This window comes from Rhinolophus sinicus, chromosome 18, assembly GCF_057876585.1.
Source record: "Rhinolophus sinicus isolate RSI-liver-muscle chromosome 18, RSI-T2T, whole genome shotgun sequence".
Classification (NCBI taxonomy): Eukaryota; Metazoa; Chordata; class Mammalia; order Chiroptera; family Rhinolophidae; genus Rhinolophus; species Rhinolophus sinicus.
Window position 1 is genome coordinate 27,809,394 of NC_142518.1, and position 16,933 is coordinate 27,826,326.

Below are 16,933 nucleotides of genomic sequence, written 5' to 3' on the forward strand. Positions count from 1 at the left end.
TCCCTTCACTCTTTCCCCAGATCAATCTGAATCATGATTTTCAGACCATATTTCTATACTGTTAATATTCACATGCCCCCACATTCTCCAGGGCCCCAAACCACCCACCTCATCCCATTGTTTATAAGGGGAAGATTAATTTTGTGATTTCCGGGGTCCCACGGAGTACCTTCTCCCTCCATCCTTGCAGATCTCGAGCTGCATGTTCATGGGGCATGGGTCTGTGTAGAGACTACTGAATAATTGTTTTAAAACTTAAAAGGTGAGGGTTTTGCACATACCAACCAACCAGAGACCTTTATTTTGGAACCAAATAACTTTATTGGGAAAAAATGGTAAAATTGGAAGGAAAAACCTTAAGTGAATGTTTTACGTTGGCAACACTGCAATGTGCCTGGTCGGCATGGTGACCAGGGGAAGTCACCCAGTGGCTATGGGGCAGGCAGTCCAGGCTCAGTTCTTTTTGTCACTGTCACGCAGGGTGAGCTTGTCAAAGAGGTAGTCTGCCAGGCCGGATTCCGGGGCTCCCATCTTGCGCAGGTTGGTGATGTGGTCCCCCAGCTCTTTGATGAACTCCACCTGCCCCTGCAGGAAGTGACTGCTCAGGAAGGCGCACAGATGGGCATCCTTCATCTCGGTGGCCAGCTGGTGCAGGTCGAGCAGGCTCTGGTTCATTTGCTTCTCCAGGTGCAAGGCGCACTCCATGGCCTTCAGGCCGTTCTCCCAGCGGTTGCGGTCAGGCCTGCTGATGTTGCGCAGGCGGAGGCGGCCCCCGCGCTGGTTCTGTAGCTGCATCAGCCTTTCCGCATTCTCCGTCTCCTCTGTCGACTGTTGTAGGAAGAACTGGGCAAAGTGCTTCAAGGCCACATAGTCGTGCTCGAAGTAGAAGGCCATGGACAGGTACACGTAGGAGGCGTAGAGCTTGTGGGGACAGAGCCCCAGAAAGTAGTTTACAGGCTCTCCGCCTCACGTGGAAGGGTGCTGGCTCGGGTGGTGGATGGCCGTCGGCTGTGGCTGATTGGCCGTAGGCTGTGGCCGGTTAGCCGATTGGCCACTGGTATAACTGCTGTGGCCACAAAGGATTGCCGAGGAGCTGAGCAGAGCCGAAGAGAGTGGAAGAGAAGAGCCGAGGGAGCGGAAGAGCGTCGAGGAGAGTGGAGGAAAGTCCTCCGTCGGTTGGTTGGCAGAAAGGCGGATGGCAGGTCACACGTCCTGTGAACCCAGCCTCCAGTGAGACCATAGTGGTATGACTCCCCTACCTGTGGCTCCGTGGGTGTTCCTTTTTGGCCTAGCCACATCCTGCATTCTTATGTGGGGAGCAGGACCAGAGACCCCACAAGCCGCCCCGCACCACAAATGGCACAGCGAGCAGGGTCTCCCGCATGACAAGCTCTAGGTTGATGTGGTTGTTAATAGCGGCCTTGCAGTCAAGGTGGTAGTTCTGGCACACAGACTGGGGCAGTGGGGTCGTCATGGCTGACAGCACTGGCACAGCAAACACCAAGGCTAAGGCAGTGTGAAAGCAGCAGCAGTGGGGACTTGGAGTGGCCCTGGATTAGGCAACCAGGCCTGCCAGACAAGGGCGTGCTCTGGTGTTAGGGCAAAGGCGGCTGGCCGTTGGCCGTTGGCGGTTGGCTCTGAAACCCGACCCTTAGACGTAACCTTTACCCCGGAAGTGGTGAGAGGGAGGGGGGGAGGGGGAATCCGTTGGTGCCGGTGGGCGGGGCTGGGGGGGGGGGTCTGCCTGTCATCGACCTGCGCCTGGTTCCATCAGAGCCTGGGTGGGGCAGGGACAATCTGCCCTGAGTGCCTGGTATCTGAGTTTTTAATTTTGCAATTATATTTCTTTTTTGCAAGGACTTTATCTGGCCTCTAATCTTTTCCTTCTGTACAAGACATCTTTTATTTTGTATATCCGTTTTCTCCCCTTCAGTTTCTGAGAAAATGAATGTGAATTTTTGGTAAAGTTCTCTTCTGTTTCCTGTATTGCATTTGGGGTTCCCCTGACCCAGAAAGAGTTCTGTTTGGTAATCATGAGCGTCTCTTGTACTTCCCTCATATATCTGGCAAACCTTTGTTCATTTACATTTAGAGATAAAGGACTTATTTGATCAGCCAGATAATTAGCATGGATCTGATCGAGAGTTGTGAGGTTCATTTTACTAGTCAGCTTCTGCTGGAAATGGGAGGGCAAAATATGTCAATTATTCTGTGGCTTTCTCCTTTGGGGTGTATATGGCATGGAGTTTACAGGTAGGATAGGGACACTCCCTGTTCCAAAACAAATAGTATTTTTCTGACATTGGAAGACTAGTGTTTTCCCTTCTAGGTACATGTGTCCTATTGTTTCCCTTTTGTTCAGGTCTGCAGTTGTCTCAAGCTCATTCACTGTGTTTAGAGTGTAGTATGAGGAGATTAAAGGGGTCAAATGCCACAGGTGCTTATTGCCCTATGTAAGTATGGGTGGGGTATGGTCAGAGCAGGGTAGGGTGAAACAGACCTGTTCACAGAATACCTCTTTAATCTCACAGTTGACCAAGGACCTCCACAGTCTTGCAATTCCATTTACTCTGTTTTAAATTTCTTTGAATGCGATCAGGTTTTCTATTGCAGATTTTTTAGGTTCTCTAAATTAACCAGTCTGGTAGCCTTTGCTTTTCCTGTCTTCCAAGAATTCCTCACAATTTTTGTCTCCTAATGGCACTTTTTCGTGTGTGTGTGTGTGTGTGTGTGTGTGTATGCAGATAATTTTTGTCTTTAGTTTACCAACATGATTCAATTATATTTTTTTAACTCTTTCAAAATGAACATACCTACTTTCTAAATAGGTAATACATTTACACAGTTCAAAAACTGCAGAGTTCTCTCTGCAGGCAACCATTGGGTACTATTTGTTATAATCAGGAGGAGAAAAGGACTTTTTGTAGAAATAAACAAGCAGACTGTTAAATTAATATGGAATGGCAAAAAAAGTAGAATAGCTGAAACACGTTTTAAAAAGAACAAAATTTGAAGACAAACACTGTCTGATTTCAAGCCTTACTATACAACTACCATCATCAGAACAGTATAGTACCAACAAAAAATTACATAGAAATGAATGGGACAGAAATGAACCCACATCTGTATGGTCAATTAATTTTTGACAAAGGTGAAAAAGCCATTAAATAAAGACATTATTTTCAGCAAATGGTGATGAAACAACTCAACATCGGTATGCAAAAAATAAAAATAAAAACTTAATTCATTTTACTCAACACATAGAAATTAACTCAGTGTGGGTCATATACCTAAATGTAAAACATGAAACTGTAAGATTTCTTGAGAAAGCATAGAAGGTAATCTTTGAGACCTTGGGTAAAACAAAAATTTATTAGACACTGAAGCAAACAAAGTATGATACATAAAAAAAGAAAATGATAAATTGGACTTTATTAAAATTAAGAACTTTTGTTCTTAGAAAAGCACCATTCTGAAGATGAGAAGACAATGCACAGTTTTGGAGAAATTATTTACAAATCACATATCTGATAAAGAACTTGTATCCAGAATAATAAGGCAGAAAAAGAGTTAACAAAAAGTGAGCCCGAGGTGGCTAGCAGACAGTGATTTGATCAGTACTTTGCACTGCCTGCATGAATTCCCCAGGGACAGCCCAGGCCCAGCCCCTAGAGATAAATTTTTCTCTTGAAACACCCCTAGAAAAAAGATATAAGACCCCAGAGTTTGTCCAGTTTTTGGTGCCTGTGCAGACTGCTGGAACCTGCCCTTAGACTGACCTCCAGCCTCATTACAATAAAATTATAACAAAATAAACATTATGGCTTGCCCCTCACCCCCCATGGATTTTTCTGTATGCATTCTAGGTAAGGTCCTGTGAAGAAAGAAACCAGTTATATAATCTGTGCATGTCAATGAAATGACCTCAGTCTATATGTCATGTGTCCTGAGTTTGTATGTCACATCCTCTGCTGTAAGAAAATTACTTACACTTTCCTATATAAGAAAAGCTAACCTGAAGTTTGGGGCAGCCATCTTCTCTAGACACTGTCGTGGGCACCCTCGCTGCCTGACTTTCAATAAAACTTTTCCTGCTTTCTTACTTTTCTGAGTCTCGTGAATTGTTTCACATTCTGTGAATGACCAGGGATATCCAAAAACAATACACACAATGCACAGAATATGTAAAGAATTCTCAATAAGAAAAAAAGAAAACCAACTGGAAGACTTGAACACACATTTATATATATATGACAAATAAGCATACGAAAAGAAGCTCAAAATTAGTAGTCACTAGGGAATTTCAAATTAAAACTACAATGAGATATCACTACACAATTATTAGCATGTCTATAATTGAAACACAATGAGGATGCAGAGAAGCTGGAACTTTTATATATTGCTAATGGGAGTGAAAAATGGGACAGCTACATTGGAATATGGTTTGGCAGTTCCTTATAGAGTTCAACACACATTTACCATATGACTCACCAATCCTAGTCCTAGGTACCATGTTTCCCCGAAAATAGCCGGACAATCAGCTCTAATGCATCTTTTGCATTAGACGCAGTCTTATATTATATTATGTTACATAAGACCCAGTCTTATATTATAGTAAAATAAGACTGGGTCTTATGTTAATTTTTGCTCCAAAAGATGCATTAGAGCTGATTGTCCGGCTAGGTCTTATTTTTGGGGAAACATGGTATTTATTCAAGTGAAATGAAAACACATATTCACACTAAAACCTCTATGTGGCTGTTTATACCTGCTTTTCTGTAATTGCCAAAATCTGTAAAAAGCAAATATCGTTCAACTGATGGATGGGTGAACAAATTGTGTTATATCCATATACGGGAATTCTACTCCATAATAGAAAGGAATGAATTACTAACCCATGCAACAGCATGGATGAATCTCTATTGTGTTAAGTGAAACAAGGCAGACTCAAAAGGCTACATACTGTGTGATTTCATTTATATGGCATTCTGGAAAAGGAAAAACTATAGAGGAGAGGTTCACTACCAAAGGACACAAGATGACGGATTTTTGGGAGGGATGGATCTGTTCTATATCTTGATGTTGTGGTAGTTACACAAATGTGTGCTTTTGTCAAAACTCTCAGAACTGACCATTTAAAAAATGTGAATTTCATTGAATGTAAATTATACCTTAATTTTTTAAATGAACTAAATCATAGGGACAGAAGAGAAGAAACTAGGGTTTTAGCCAGGGAAACACAACACATATACATACACATGCACACACATATATAACCTAAGAGTATTTACAAAGAAGTATTCAAATAAATATACATTCATGTACAGTGATATAAATGGCATCCATAGATGCCCTAGAAAGACAGTAAACCAATGATAAGTATTTATAACAAAAATCGTAACTGCTGGGTGGCCAGATAGCTCAGTTGGTTAGAGCGTGAGCTCTGAACAACAGGGTTGCCAGTTCAATGCCCGCATGGGATGGTGGGCTGCATCTCCTGCAACTAAAGATTGAAAACAGCAACTGGACTTGGAGCTGAACTGTGCCCTCCACAACTGGATTGAAGGACGACTACTTGGAGCTGATCGGCCCTGGAAAGACACACTGTTCCCAGAGGTTAAGGGGGGTGGGGGGTGGGGGGTGGGAGATGAGGGTAAGGGGGATCGAATATATGGTGATGGAAGGAGAACTGACTCTGGGTGATGAACATACAGTGGGATTTATAGATGATGTAATACAGAATTGTACACCTGAAATCTATGTAATTTTACTAACAATTGTCACCCCAATAAATTTAATAAAAAAAAAATTTTTTTTTTAAAAGAGAAAAAAAAAAGAAAAACACACTGTTCCCAATATTCCCCAATAAAAATTTTTTAAAAATCATAACTGTGCTGAAAACTATTGGTAGTCTGGTTTAATTGTTCTTTAGTTTCTAGATAAAAATGTCGTGTGATACAGATGGAAAAGCTTAACATATTCCACATCAAAATACGGATAAAGAATACTTTCAGAATATATGTGTACTTTTTAAAAGAATGCATGTTGACCCCTTGAAATTTAGTGATGTATATAAAAATATTAACTTCAGTTTTAGAAAAAGGAAACAGTGACTAATGCATATTTTCTAGTTTGATGACTTTTGTGTAGTTCTTTTGGCCTTATCCTCATTGTAGGTGGGACTTAATAGGGGAATTTGATGATTCTTTTTCCTCTTGGGAAAGAGATTATAATGTTTGCATGTCTATATTTTGCCCTGCCTGTGTAGAGAAAATGAATTAATATTTCTCTGGATAGGGGAACAATCTGTAGCATAAAATAAAACCTGTAGACAATTAAATCAGTGCTGCCTGCAGCATTTTGTAAAATTCTGAGATGGCATATGGACTAAACACAAATTAACCTAAAGGAAACCCTCTATCATGCAAATTATTTTCATTTGCATGAGACTCCTGAATATATAGTACTCTTTATAGGAAATTGTTTTCATGGAGGCACTGTAGAGCATTTTAGAGAACAGCCTTGTGCAAAGAACACCAGATTAGAGACAAGGAGCTACACAAGATTTATGAACAAGTCAAGCCCTAAAGACACTTAGATTTGAAAACTCCATTTGATAACTCTGTACAGACTTACGATGAGACGAGCTAATGAGGACCTACCTATCATTTGGCGGGCACTGAGCTATAAATAAACTTTATCTCTTTTGAATTTCAGGATAGCAAATCTGTAAAATGGGACCATATATACAAGTAAAAGTGGTATTAGTGGTCCCATTTTACAAATAAGGAAACTAAGATCCAACAAAATAACTAAATTGCCTAAAGCCATATAGCTAGTGGCAGAACTAGAAGTAAATCCCAGTCTACCTAATGCTAAATAACTTTGTCACTTAAAGATACATTTTCTGAAGAGAGAGTCTAGTTATTAGACCTAAGAGGGTCTAGAATAGCACTGTCCACTAGAAATATAATATTAGCCATAAGCGCAAAAGCCACACATGTAATGTTTAATTTTCTGGTAGCCACATTACAAAAGATAAAGAGAAACAGATGAAATTAATTTTCATAATATATTTTGTTTAACCCAATATATCAAAATATTAAAATTTCAACATATAATTAATATAAAAAATTAACATGATATTTTACATGCTCCATTTTTTCAACTAAGTCTTTGAAATCCAATACATATTTTACGTTTATGGCACATTGTAGTTTGGACAAGTCACTTTTTTTGTTTGTTTAAACCATAGACATTTATTTCTCAGTTCTGGAGGCTGGAAGTCTGAAATCAGGGTGCCAGCATGGTCTGGTTTTGGTGAGAACTTGCTTCCTGGATTGTAGATAGCTGCCTTCTCACTGTATCTTCACATGGCCAATAGAGTTCAAGGTCTAGTCTCCTTCTCTCCTTTTTTTTAATCATTAGTTTCAGGTGCACCAAACAACATAGTGATTAGGCATTTACACACCTCACAAAGTGATAACCCCAACAAGTCTACTATCCATCTGATGCTGTATATAGCTATTATAATACCATTGACTATATTCCCTTTACTGTACATTCCGTGACTATATATTTTTTATAGTTGGCATTTAATGTTATTTTATAGTAATTTTAGGTGTACAAAATACTGGTTAGGCATTTATATAATTTATGAAGTGATCCCCCAATAAGTCTAGTACCTTTCTGACACAATACATAGTTTTTATGCTATTATTGACTATATTCCCCATACTGTATTTCACATCCCTGTGACTGTTTTGCAACTACTAATTTGTACTTCTTAATCCCTTCACCTTCCTCACCCATCCCCCCACCCCCTCCCTTCTAGCAACATCAGTTTGTTCTCTGTATCTTTGAGTCTGTTTCTGTTTTGTTTCTTCATTTAATTTAGGTTCCACATATAAGTGTAATCATATGACATTCGTCTTTCTCTGTGTGACTTATTTCACTTAGCATAATGTCCTCTAGGTCCATCCATGTTGTTACAAGTGGTAAGATTTCATTCTTTTTTATGGCAGAGTAATATTCCATTGTATATACTGAGGTCTGACAATTAAGTTCGCAAACTTGTTGCAATGATGTTGCTAACCTTTTTTGATATCAGAGGGATTATTCATTATGAATTTGTACCAACTGGACAAACAGTTAACCAAGTTTACTATTGGGAAGTGCTGAAGAGGCTGTGTGAAAAAGTTAGACGACCTGAACTTTTTGCCAACAATTCATGGCTCTTGCATCATGACAATGCACCAGCTCACACGGCACTGTCTGTGAGGGAGTTTTTAGCTAGTAAACGAATAACTGTATTGGAACACCCTCCCTGCTCACCTGATCTGGCCCCCAATGACTTTTTTCTTTACCCCAAGATAAAGGAAATATTGAAAGGAAGACATTTTGATGACATTCAGGATGTCAAGGGTAATACGATGACAGCTCTGATGGCCATTCCAGAAAAAGAGTTCCAAAATTGCTCTGAAGTGTGGACTAGGCACTGGCATCGGTGCATAGCTTCCCAAGGGGAATACTTCGAAGGTGATTGCAGTGATATTCAGCAATGAGGTAAGTAGCACTTTTTCTAGGATGAGTTTGCAAACTTAATTGTCAGACCTCGTATACAGCACCTCTTCTTTATCCATTCATCTACCAGTGGACACTTAGTTTGCTTCCCTGTGTTGGCTATTGTAAATAATGCTGCCATGCACATAGGGATGCATATATATCTTTTTGAATTAGTATTTTGGGATTTTCAGGTAAATACACAGAGGTGGAATTGCTGGGTCATATGGTAGTTGTATTTTTAAGTTTTTGAGGAGTCTCCATACTTTCTTCCATAGTGGCTGCACCAATTTGCAACCCCACCACAATGCACAAGGGTTCCTTTTTCTCCACATCCTCACCACACTCATTGTTTGTTGATTTATTAATGATAGCCATTCTAACTGGTGTGAGGTGATATCTCATTGTGGTTTTTATTTGCATTTTTCTGATGATTAGTGATATTGAGCATCTTTTCACAAGTCTATAGGCCATCTGTATGTCCTATTTGGAGAAATGTCTATTCAGGTCCTCTTCCAATTTTTTAATTGGATTTTTTGTTTTTATCACGTTGAGTTGTATGAGTTTGTTATAAATTTTTGGACCGGTAACTTTTAAAAGGCTCGATTGTGTCATTTGGCTAGTATTGGACAGAGTACTTGTAGAGGCAGACATGGCACAGGGAGCACCTTGGAACTGGTTTGGAAGAGACAGGCTGAGGTGAGCATTGGCAAAGTAGCTTGTATCAATTCTAAGGGACTACAAAGAGAGAAATGGAAAAATATCAAGCTATTGGGGTCTGTAGAAAATCAGAAAGTGATTATGATCTACTTTATGACAAAGCTAAGAAGTTGAGGACTCTGAATAAAGCAGGGGTGTAGTAAGTCCCCTTTCCTGGAAAGTGACCTCAGGGAGAGGCCAGTAGGTCATCTTTAAGTACTATGGCTGGGCCGGTCATTTGGAATAGAGGTCTATGTGGGATTCTTTTCCCATTCCATTATGCTAAAGGACCCCAGATCAAAGACATGGTACAGAATGAATTTTCTTGGTAGACTATAGGCCAAAATGAATTGAACCAACTAGCCAAGACTTAGGCCTTTGAAAGGTCTTTCCCTGCATGGCTAGAACCAGGTGGTTAGACAATGACAGTCAAAATAAAATTCAATGTTCTTCTTGCCTGTTACCTTACCAACACCTTGACCCTAGGGAAAAAGATAGAAATCCATCCTTTAGGCTAAGCTTACCCTTGAACAACATAATTTCTCCTTTCTAGATGGTCTTAATGTTTCTTTTATTTTAATTTGATCTGTGTCAAAAATGTGCACAATGAGAGGAACATTATGATTTTACTAGGTCCTACTCTCTTGCCCTTTTACTAGAGAGGGTTTACATATTTATACTACAAATTGGAAAAAAGATGTATCCTACTATTCTGTACAGATGCTATGTTGTTTTCTCTTCAGGCCAAATTCTGCAAAGTCTGAATTTGAGGAAGGAATGGTGGTGATGATGGTGAGAAAGAGAGAGAGAGAGAGAGAGAGAGAGAGAGAGAGAGAGAGAGAGAGAGAGAGAGAGAGAAATAGTCAACCTGTTATTTTTTTAATGAAAAGGAATCCAAAGGACTCTAGAGAACTCAAATCACTATTATAAGACCTGTTAATGAAGAAACAAAATTTAAGCTAACAAGTAAAAATGACTTAGACATATGTCGTATATGCTCTGCATTTCATTTTCATTCTCCCTTTCCTTCATGATCAGTTTTACTTTCTCTCTCTCTCTTTCCTTAAGTTTCAGTACCTAGAGATCCAGGAAGTACTTTATCCCTCTCTTTCCTTAAGTTTCAGTACCTAGAGATCCAGGAAGTAGAGTGATATAGAGAAAGATGGAAATTCATAATTACTTAACAACAGAGCAGTTTGCTAAAGTGGAAACTCTAAATGGTACAGTGCCAAATTCAGACAAAGACATCATAAGAAACTATAAATCATTATTGCTTATGAATATAGATGAAAACTCTTCAACAAAATCCTAGCAAACTCAATCCAGAAAATAGAAAAGGAATTATATTTCATGATCATTTTGAATTAATCCCAGGAATGCAAGATTGGAATGATATCAGAAAACCAATCAACGTAATATATCATATTAGTAGAATGAAGTACAAAATACTCATTATTTTCCTCAATATATGGGAAGAGCAAAATGCAACAACCTTTGTGATAAAACAAAACAAAACACTCAACAAACTAAAAATACAGAGGAATTCCCTCAACTTGATAAAAGACTCATCTGTGAAAACCCCCCAGATAACATACTTAATGGGGGAAGACTGGATGCTTTTTGCCTCAGATCAAAAACAAGAGAAGGATCCCTACTTTTACCACTTCAATTCAACATTTTACAAGAGGGTCTAGTCAAGGCAATTAGGCAAAAAAAGGAAATAAAATATGTCCAGTTTAGAAAGGAGAAGTAAACCTCTATTTGTGGACGGCATAATCATATATATATATAGAAAATCCCATGGAATCTACTAAAATCCTATTAAATCTAATATCCTATTAAAGCTTGATTTCAGCAAGGCTGCAGTATTCATCAAAATTGATTGTATTTCTTTACCCTATCAATGAGTAATCTGAAAAAGATATGTTAAAATTTTAATTATAATAGCATCAAAAGTAATAAAATACTTAGAAATAAATTTAACAAAGTGCAAAATTTGTACACCAAAAACTACAAAACACTGTCAAAAGTCATTAAAGAATACCTTAATAAATGTGGAGATATCCCATGTCCATGGCTATAAAGAATTAATATTAAGTTGGCAATACTCCCCAAATTAATCTACAGATTCAGTGTAATCCCTATCAATATCCCAGCTACCTTTTTGCAGAAATCAGGATGCATCCTGATCCTAAAACTCAGAAGGAAATGCAAGGCACCCAGAATATACAAGACTATCTTGAAAAAGAAGAAGAAATTTGGCAGATTCACACTTCTCAATTTCAGTACTTACTAAAAAGATTTAGTAGTCAAGACAGTGTGATTTTGGCATAAAGATTCTCATATAGATCAAATTAATAGAATTGAGAATCCAGAAAGAAACCTTTACTTTTGTGGTCAATGGATTTTCAACAATAATACCAACAATTCAATGGTGAAAGAAGAGTCTTTTCAACAAACAGTGCTGAAGTTACTGGATATCCACCTATGAAAGAATGAAGTTAGATCCCTACCTCACATATTATACAAAATTAACTCAAGATGGATGATAGACCTAAAAATAAGAACTAAAACTATTAAACTCTTAGAAGAAAGTGAAGGAATATATCATCATGACCTTGGCTTAGGGAATGAATTCTTAGATACAACACCAAAAGCACAAGCAACAAAGCACAATATAAGTTCATCAAAACTAGAAACTTTTGTGCTGCAAGCAATACCATTAAGAAAGTCAAAGATGATCCACCCAATGGGAGAAATTATTTTTAAAACGTGTATCTGTCAAGGATATAACCAAAATATGTAAGAAATATAAAAAACCCTCTTAGAATTCAATAATAAAAAGGTAAATATCTCAATGTTTTAAATGGGCAAAGGATTTAAATAGACATCTGCACAAAGAAGATATAAAAATGACCAGTAACTACATAAAAAGATGCTCAGCATCATCAGTCATTACGGAAATGAAAATCAAAACTACAATGAGCTAAATACATCTTTATACACACTAAGATGACTATAATTTTAAAAAAGACAAACAATAAAATGTGTGAGTGTAAATGTTGAATAATTGGAACCCAGTACATTGCTGGTGGGAATATAAAATAGTGTAGCCACTTTGAAACACATTTTGGCAGTTTCTTAAAATGTTAAACATACAGTTAACATATTACCCAGCAATTCTACTACTAGGTACTGTCTACCCAAGAGAAATTAAAACATATGGCCACACAAAAACCACACATGAATATTTATAGGAGCATTGTTCATAATAAAAATTTTTGAAAGAAACCAAGTGCACATCGACTGATAAATACATGAACAAAATGTGGATTATCCATACAATAGAAAGTGAGTTGGCAATAAAAAGGAATGAATTTCTGATACATCCTGAAACATAAATGAATCTTGAAAAGCCAATCTAAAGAAACCACATTTTGTAGATTCCAATTGTATGAAATTTCCACAATAGGGAAATCTATAGAGATAGAATGTAAATTAGTCTTTGCCTACTGCTGTGGTCAGAGAGAATGGGGAGTGACTGCTAATGAGTACAACGTTACCTTTTGGACTGATGAAAATATTCTACAATTAGATTTTGGTGATGGTTTGGTAATTCTGTCGATGTACTAAAACCACTGATTTTTTTCACTTTAAATAGGTACATATTATGTTATTTGAATTGTATCTCAGTGAGGATTTTTAAAAATCAAAAATGTAATTTATTTCCAATGTTATTGAAAAATAAATTCCTACTCTGACACTTTGCCTACTTCTAGTCTTTTGGCATATTTGGAGGTATGATTTTTATTAGGGGAATTGAATCTGCTGCACGTTCTTTGCTGACCATCTGTAGTTTTAGCTCAAAGAAGCCTTTGAAATACATGTCTGTTTAACTCAATTCTTTTTATAGTTAATCTTTATTTACCATTAAGAAATAGGATGTTTGTATTTAATCACAACTGTTTTCTCAGTCTTTTAACCTACAAAAGCCTGTTTGTTACTCGCTACTTATATACTTCACATACAGATATGACTGTATCAGGCTCATTCTACTGGTGGGTAGATGATAAATGTCCCTTTTGGGTAAATTACACGTACTGTGCATAAATGGGTTAACATAGCAGGACTGAGACCACTATCTTTAGAAAGGCTTCTTTGCAAGGTTGGACCTTAGGCCTCGTATCTCAGAACTTTGAGTTTGGGAGTGTTCCCACCTTTCCCTAACTGATAAAACGGTCTCATTGTGCCTGGCATGTACAAACAATATGGTTTGTGCTGAACACATGTTTTCTTTCTGTGTATATGGAGTCTTGGGACTTGCTAAGTAGACAGTGCCTACATGCCCAGCCCCCGTTACAGACTTTGAGCACTGAGTCTATAAAGAGCTTCTCTGGGACACATTTCACATGTATTGTCTCAACTTGTTGCTGAAGGACTTATGTATGATCTGTGTGAATCCACTGGGAGAAGACTTTTGTAGGCTTCCACCTGATTTCTGGTTTCCTCTTAGTTTTGTCCCATGTGTCTTTTTCTCTTGTGGATTTTGCTTTGTAACCTTTTCCTGTAGTAAATCATAGTCTTAAATACGACCATGTGCTGTGTCCTGAGAGTCCTCCTTGTGAGTCATCAATCCCGGGCATGGTCCTGGAGACCCCCAACATGGTGGTGGCAGCAGTAAGGTCTGCTGACTCTGATTCACTGAAATCCAGCGAAAGCATAGTTTGGGAAATGGAGGATGAAGGGGTTAAATAAGGGGACCCTCTGGTGCCTGGGTGGCCATGGACTCATCCACAGTATGAAATAGTAGTTGAGCTGCTCTCTGTGATGGGAGGTAAAAGTTAACTGTGGAATTTGAAAGTAATATGTCCAAGAGAGTTGGCTTGCTGAATCCCCTGTTTTTGGCTATGCAAGCTAACTGAGAAAAACTGTGTAAATAGCCTTTGGTGTTTGTACTTCCTCCAGACTGCAGGAGAAAGGGCCCCCAAATTTCCAGAGGTAAGCCTGGAGGCAAGCCCAAAATGTGAAAAGTCAGCATTAGTCTTTCCTCCAAGTGGGAGGAAAATGGTTAAATTCCCAGGACTGGGACAAAGCTTTCAATAGATAAACCAGACAGGTAAAAAAGGAGGGAGGGGAACACTCTAGGCATTTCTTGGCCTTCGCAGCTATTTCAACAGTACTGCCTCCCCCACCCCCCACCTCATTCCAGTCTGTATCTCAGGGATCTGTCACGTTAAACCTGTAAATCTGAATTTCTTGTTAGGGGTTTGAGTGAATTTGTGATGAGAAAGGGAATTTTAAAAAATGAATTTGTAACTTGTGGCTATTGCATCTGGGTGTATCATAACATTGATTATATAAATGCTACTGGGATCATGCCCAATCAGGGAAAACTGGGGGGGGGGGGGAAGACATTAGTGGAACACAACTTTCTTGCTTTTTGCCATTGGTAAACTGACAGAATTTGAAGTCTTTGAATAGTGAAAATAATAAATCTTCATAAGTGATGATTTTTGCCTATCAGGGTCTCTCTCTGGGAGAAGGGAGACAAATGAAAGTGAAACAATCTCCAGTTAGAAATACACTTTAGGGGGTTTAAAAAGCAGTTTTAATTATTAATGAGCTTTTATGAAATCAGATGTCTGACACTTAGAAGCTAATGATTTCCTAGCCTGATGTGCATATTTTTAGTGGGTCAGTTTCAACTCTAAGACTGACAATGCAAAATGGGCTTAGGAAATGCAGCAAGGCTGACAGTCTATCCCTGAGACTTCTAAGCCATTTTAGAATCTTGAATTCACAAATCCTAATTACCTGGACCTGGCTCTAAGCTGAAAGCAAATACTGTCTACCATGAACTATTTCAGCCTCAGCACTACCTGTGTGGAACTAAAATCTGACAAAGTTGCTCCACTCAATGAGTAGAAGTCCGAATCTGGGACTTTATTTCAGATTTAGGACACTCCTCTGTGGGGCCCTAAACTAGAAAAACCTCACAGATGCTGCTGGACTGTCTGGGTCACATAGAAATGCCTTCAGAAGAGGACATGTTCTCTGATGTGACCATCTGATATTGAGATGCTGACCAGCTCTAGATTCCTGATGCAGAGACTGTTGCATTCCTAACTTGTGATTCCTGCTGAAAGATGCAAGTTGAGAGAGGACATATTCCAGGTTCTGTGACCCCTCTGGTAGCTTTGACAAAATGAACACATGACCCCAACTCGAGGATGTCTCATGGATGTTGGCTATTGATTTTTTGTGTTTGGCATTCCTGATTAGTTACAGTTTGCAACAATGAATGGACAGCTTAAGTCTATGTCCCTCACCTTTTTCTTGGTACACACACCTTGGAAAAGCAATCTGATTATTAAATGCAATATAACTGTCCTCAGAAAAGGATTACTCTTCTCTAGGCTACTCACAGATAAATGATCAGGACAAAAGAGGTAGAAGGTTACTTACGTTCATTTTGGAAAAAAAAAAATCAGAATTTCATCCTGACCAGTGCCTGAACACAATGTATCTTTCTGGTTAAATTATATAAAACTTATTTCTGATGAAAATGCTTTTGTTCCCTTTGCACACAACCATCCAGTCAAGAGGGCTGGGAAAGATTAGAGGATGGTTTAAAAATGTAAAGTTATAATTGCTGAATGGGACATATTGAATTTGTAATAATGGAGAAAAACAAAACCCTGACAGCTGGAGAGATACAGAGGTCCAGTAATGCATTAATGATCTCTGTTTTTTCTAACTATTCTGGAAGCTACTCCTCTTTCTGAAGCAAATCTCCCCTGCAACCTTTCTAACTTCTGCAAGATCTTTGAATTCAAACTGACTGCTAAGCCTAAATCACAGTGGACAGCATTGATCATAAATCAGCAGAAGATGGACCCATCTCCTGCATTTTTCTATACAGAACATCTCCAGATGTTGTCCATAATCATGAGGAAGATAAAAAGGTATTGTGGACAAGCAAAACTATTTGGAAGTATGTTAATTTGTTAGGGCTACCATAAGAAAATATCACAGGCTGGGTGGCTCAAACAATAGAAAATTATCTTCTCACAGTTCTGGAGGTTGGAAGTGCAAGGCTGGTGTTGGCAGGGATGGGTTTTTTGTGAGGTTTCTTTCTTTAGATGGCTGCCTTCTTGCTGTGTCCTCACATGGTGCTTCCTCTGTGCACGCCTATCCCTGGTGTCTCTGTGTGTCCAAATTTCCTCTTCTTATAAGGACACCAGTCAGATTGGATTAGATCCCCCTATAATATCCTCATTTAAACTTAATCACTTCTTGAATTGAAATGATTTGTGTATGTTGAACCATCCTTGTATTTCAGGGGAAAATCCCACTTGGTCATGGTGCATGATCCTTTTCATGTGCCATTGAATTAGTTTGCTAGTATTTTGTTCATGATTTTTACATCCAAATTCATCAGGGTTATTGGTCTCTAGTTTCTTTTTTTCTGGTGTCTTTTTTCTGTATTTGGTATCAGGGTAGTGTTGGCCTCATGAAATCAGTTTGGAAGTATTCTGTCATCTCTAATTCATTGGAAGCAATTGAGGTCTTAGAATTGGTGTTATAGCCTTTAAATGTTTGGTAGCATTTGCCAGCAAAGCCCACTAGTCCTGGGCTTTTCTTTTTTTTTGGATATTTTTGGTTACTATTT

The 16,933-nt window shown here is 38.5% G+C and overlaps 1 protein-coding gene across 1 annotated transcript; it reads right to left on the reverse strand.

Moving 5' to 3' along the window:
• Positions 1–453: 453 nt before the first annotated feature.
• On the reverse strand, positions 454–1,474 carry LOC109460285 (ferritin heavy chain-like). Its single transcript, XM_088794775.1, has 2 exons — positions 1,388–1,474; positions 454–921 (listed from the first exon to the last, which is right to left on the reverse strand). Exons 1-2 carry the CDS (start codon positions 1,472–1,474, stop codon positions 454–456), a joined length of 555 nt encoding a protein of 184 aa, XP_088650901.1.
• Positions 1,475–16,933: the final 15,459 nt, after the last annotated feature.

What these genes read in the sequence shown, in the direction of transcription:
- LOC109460285 (XM_088794775.1), bottom strand. Translation starts at nt 1,474, where the DNA reads ATGACGACCCCACTGCCCCAGTCTGTGTGCCAGAACTACCACCTTGAC. An exon ending in ACCACATCAACCTAGAGCTT is followed by an intron (nt 922 to 1,387) that starts GTCATGCGGGAG and finishes TGTCCCCACAAG; the next exon opens with CTCTACGCCTCCTACGTGTA.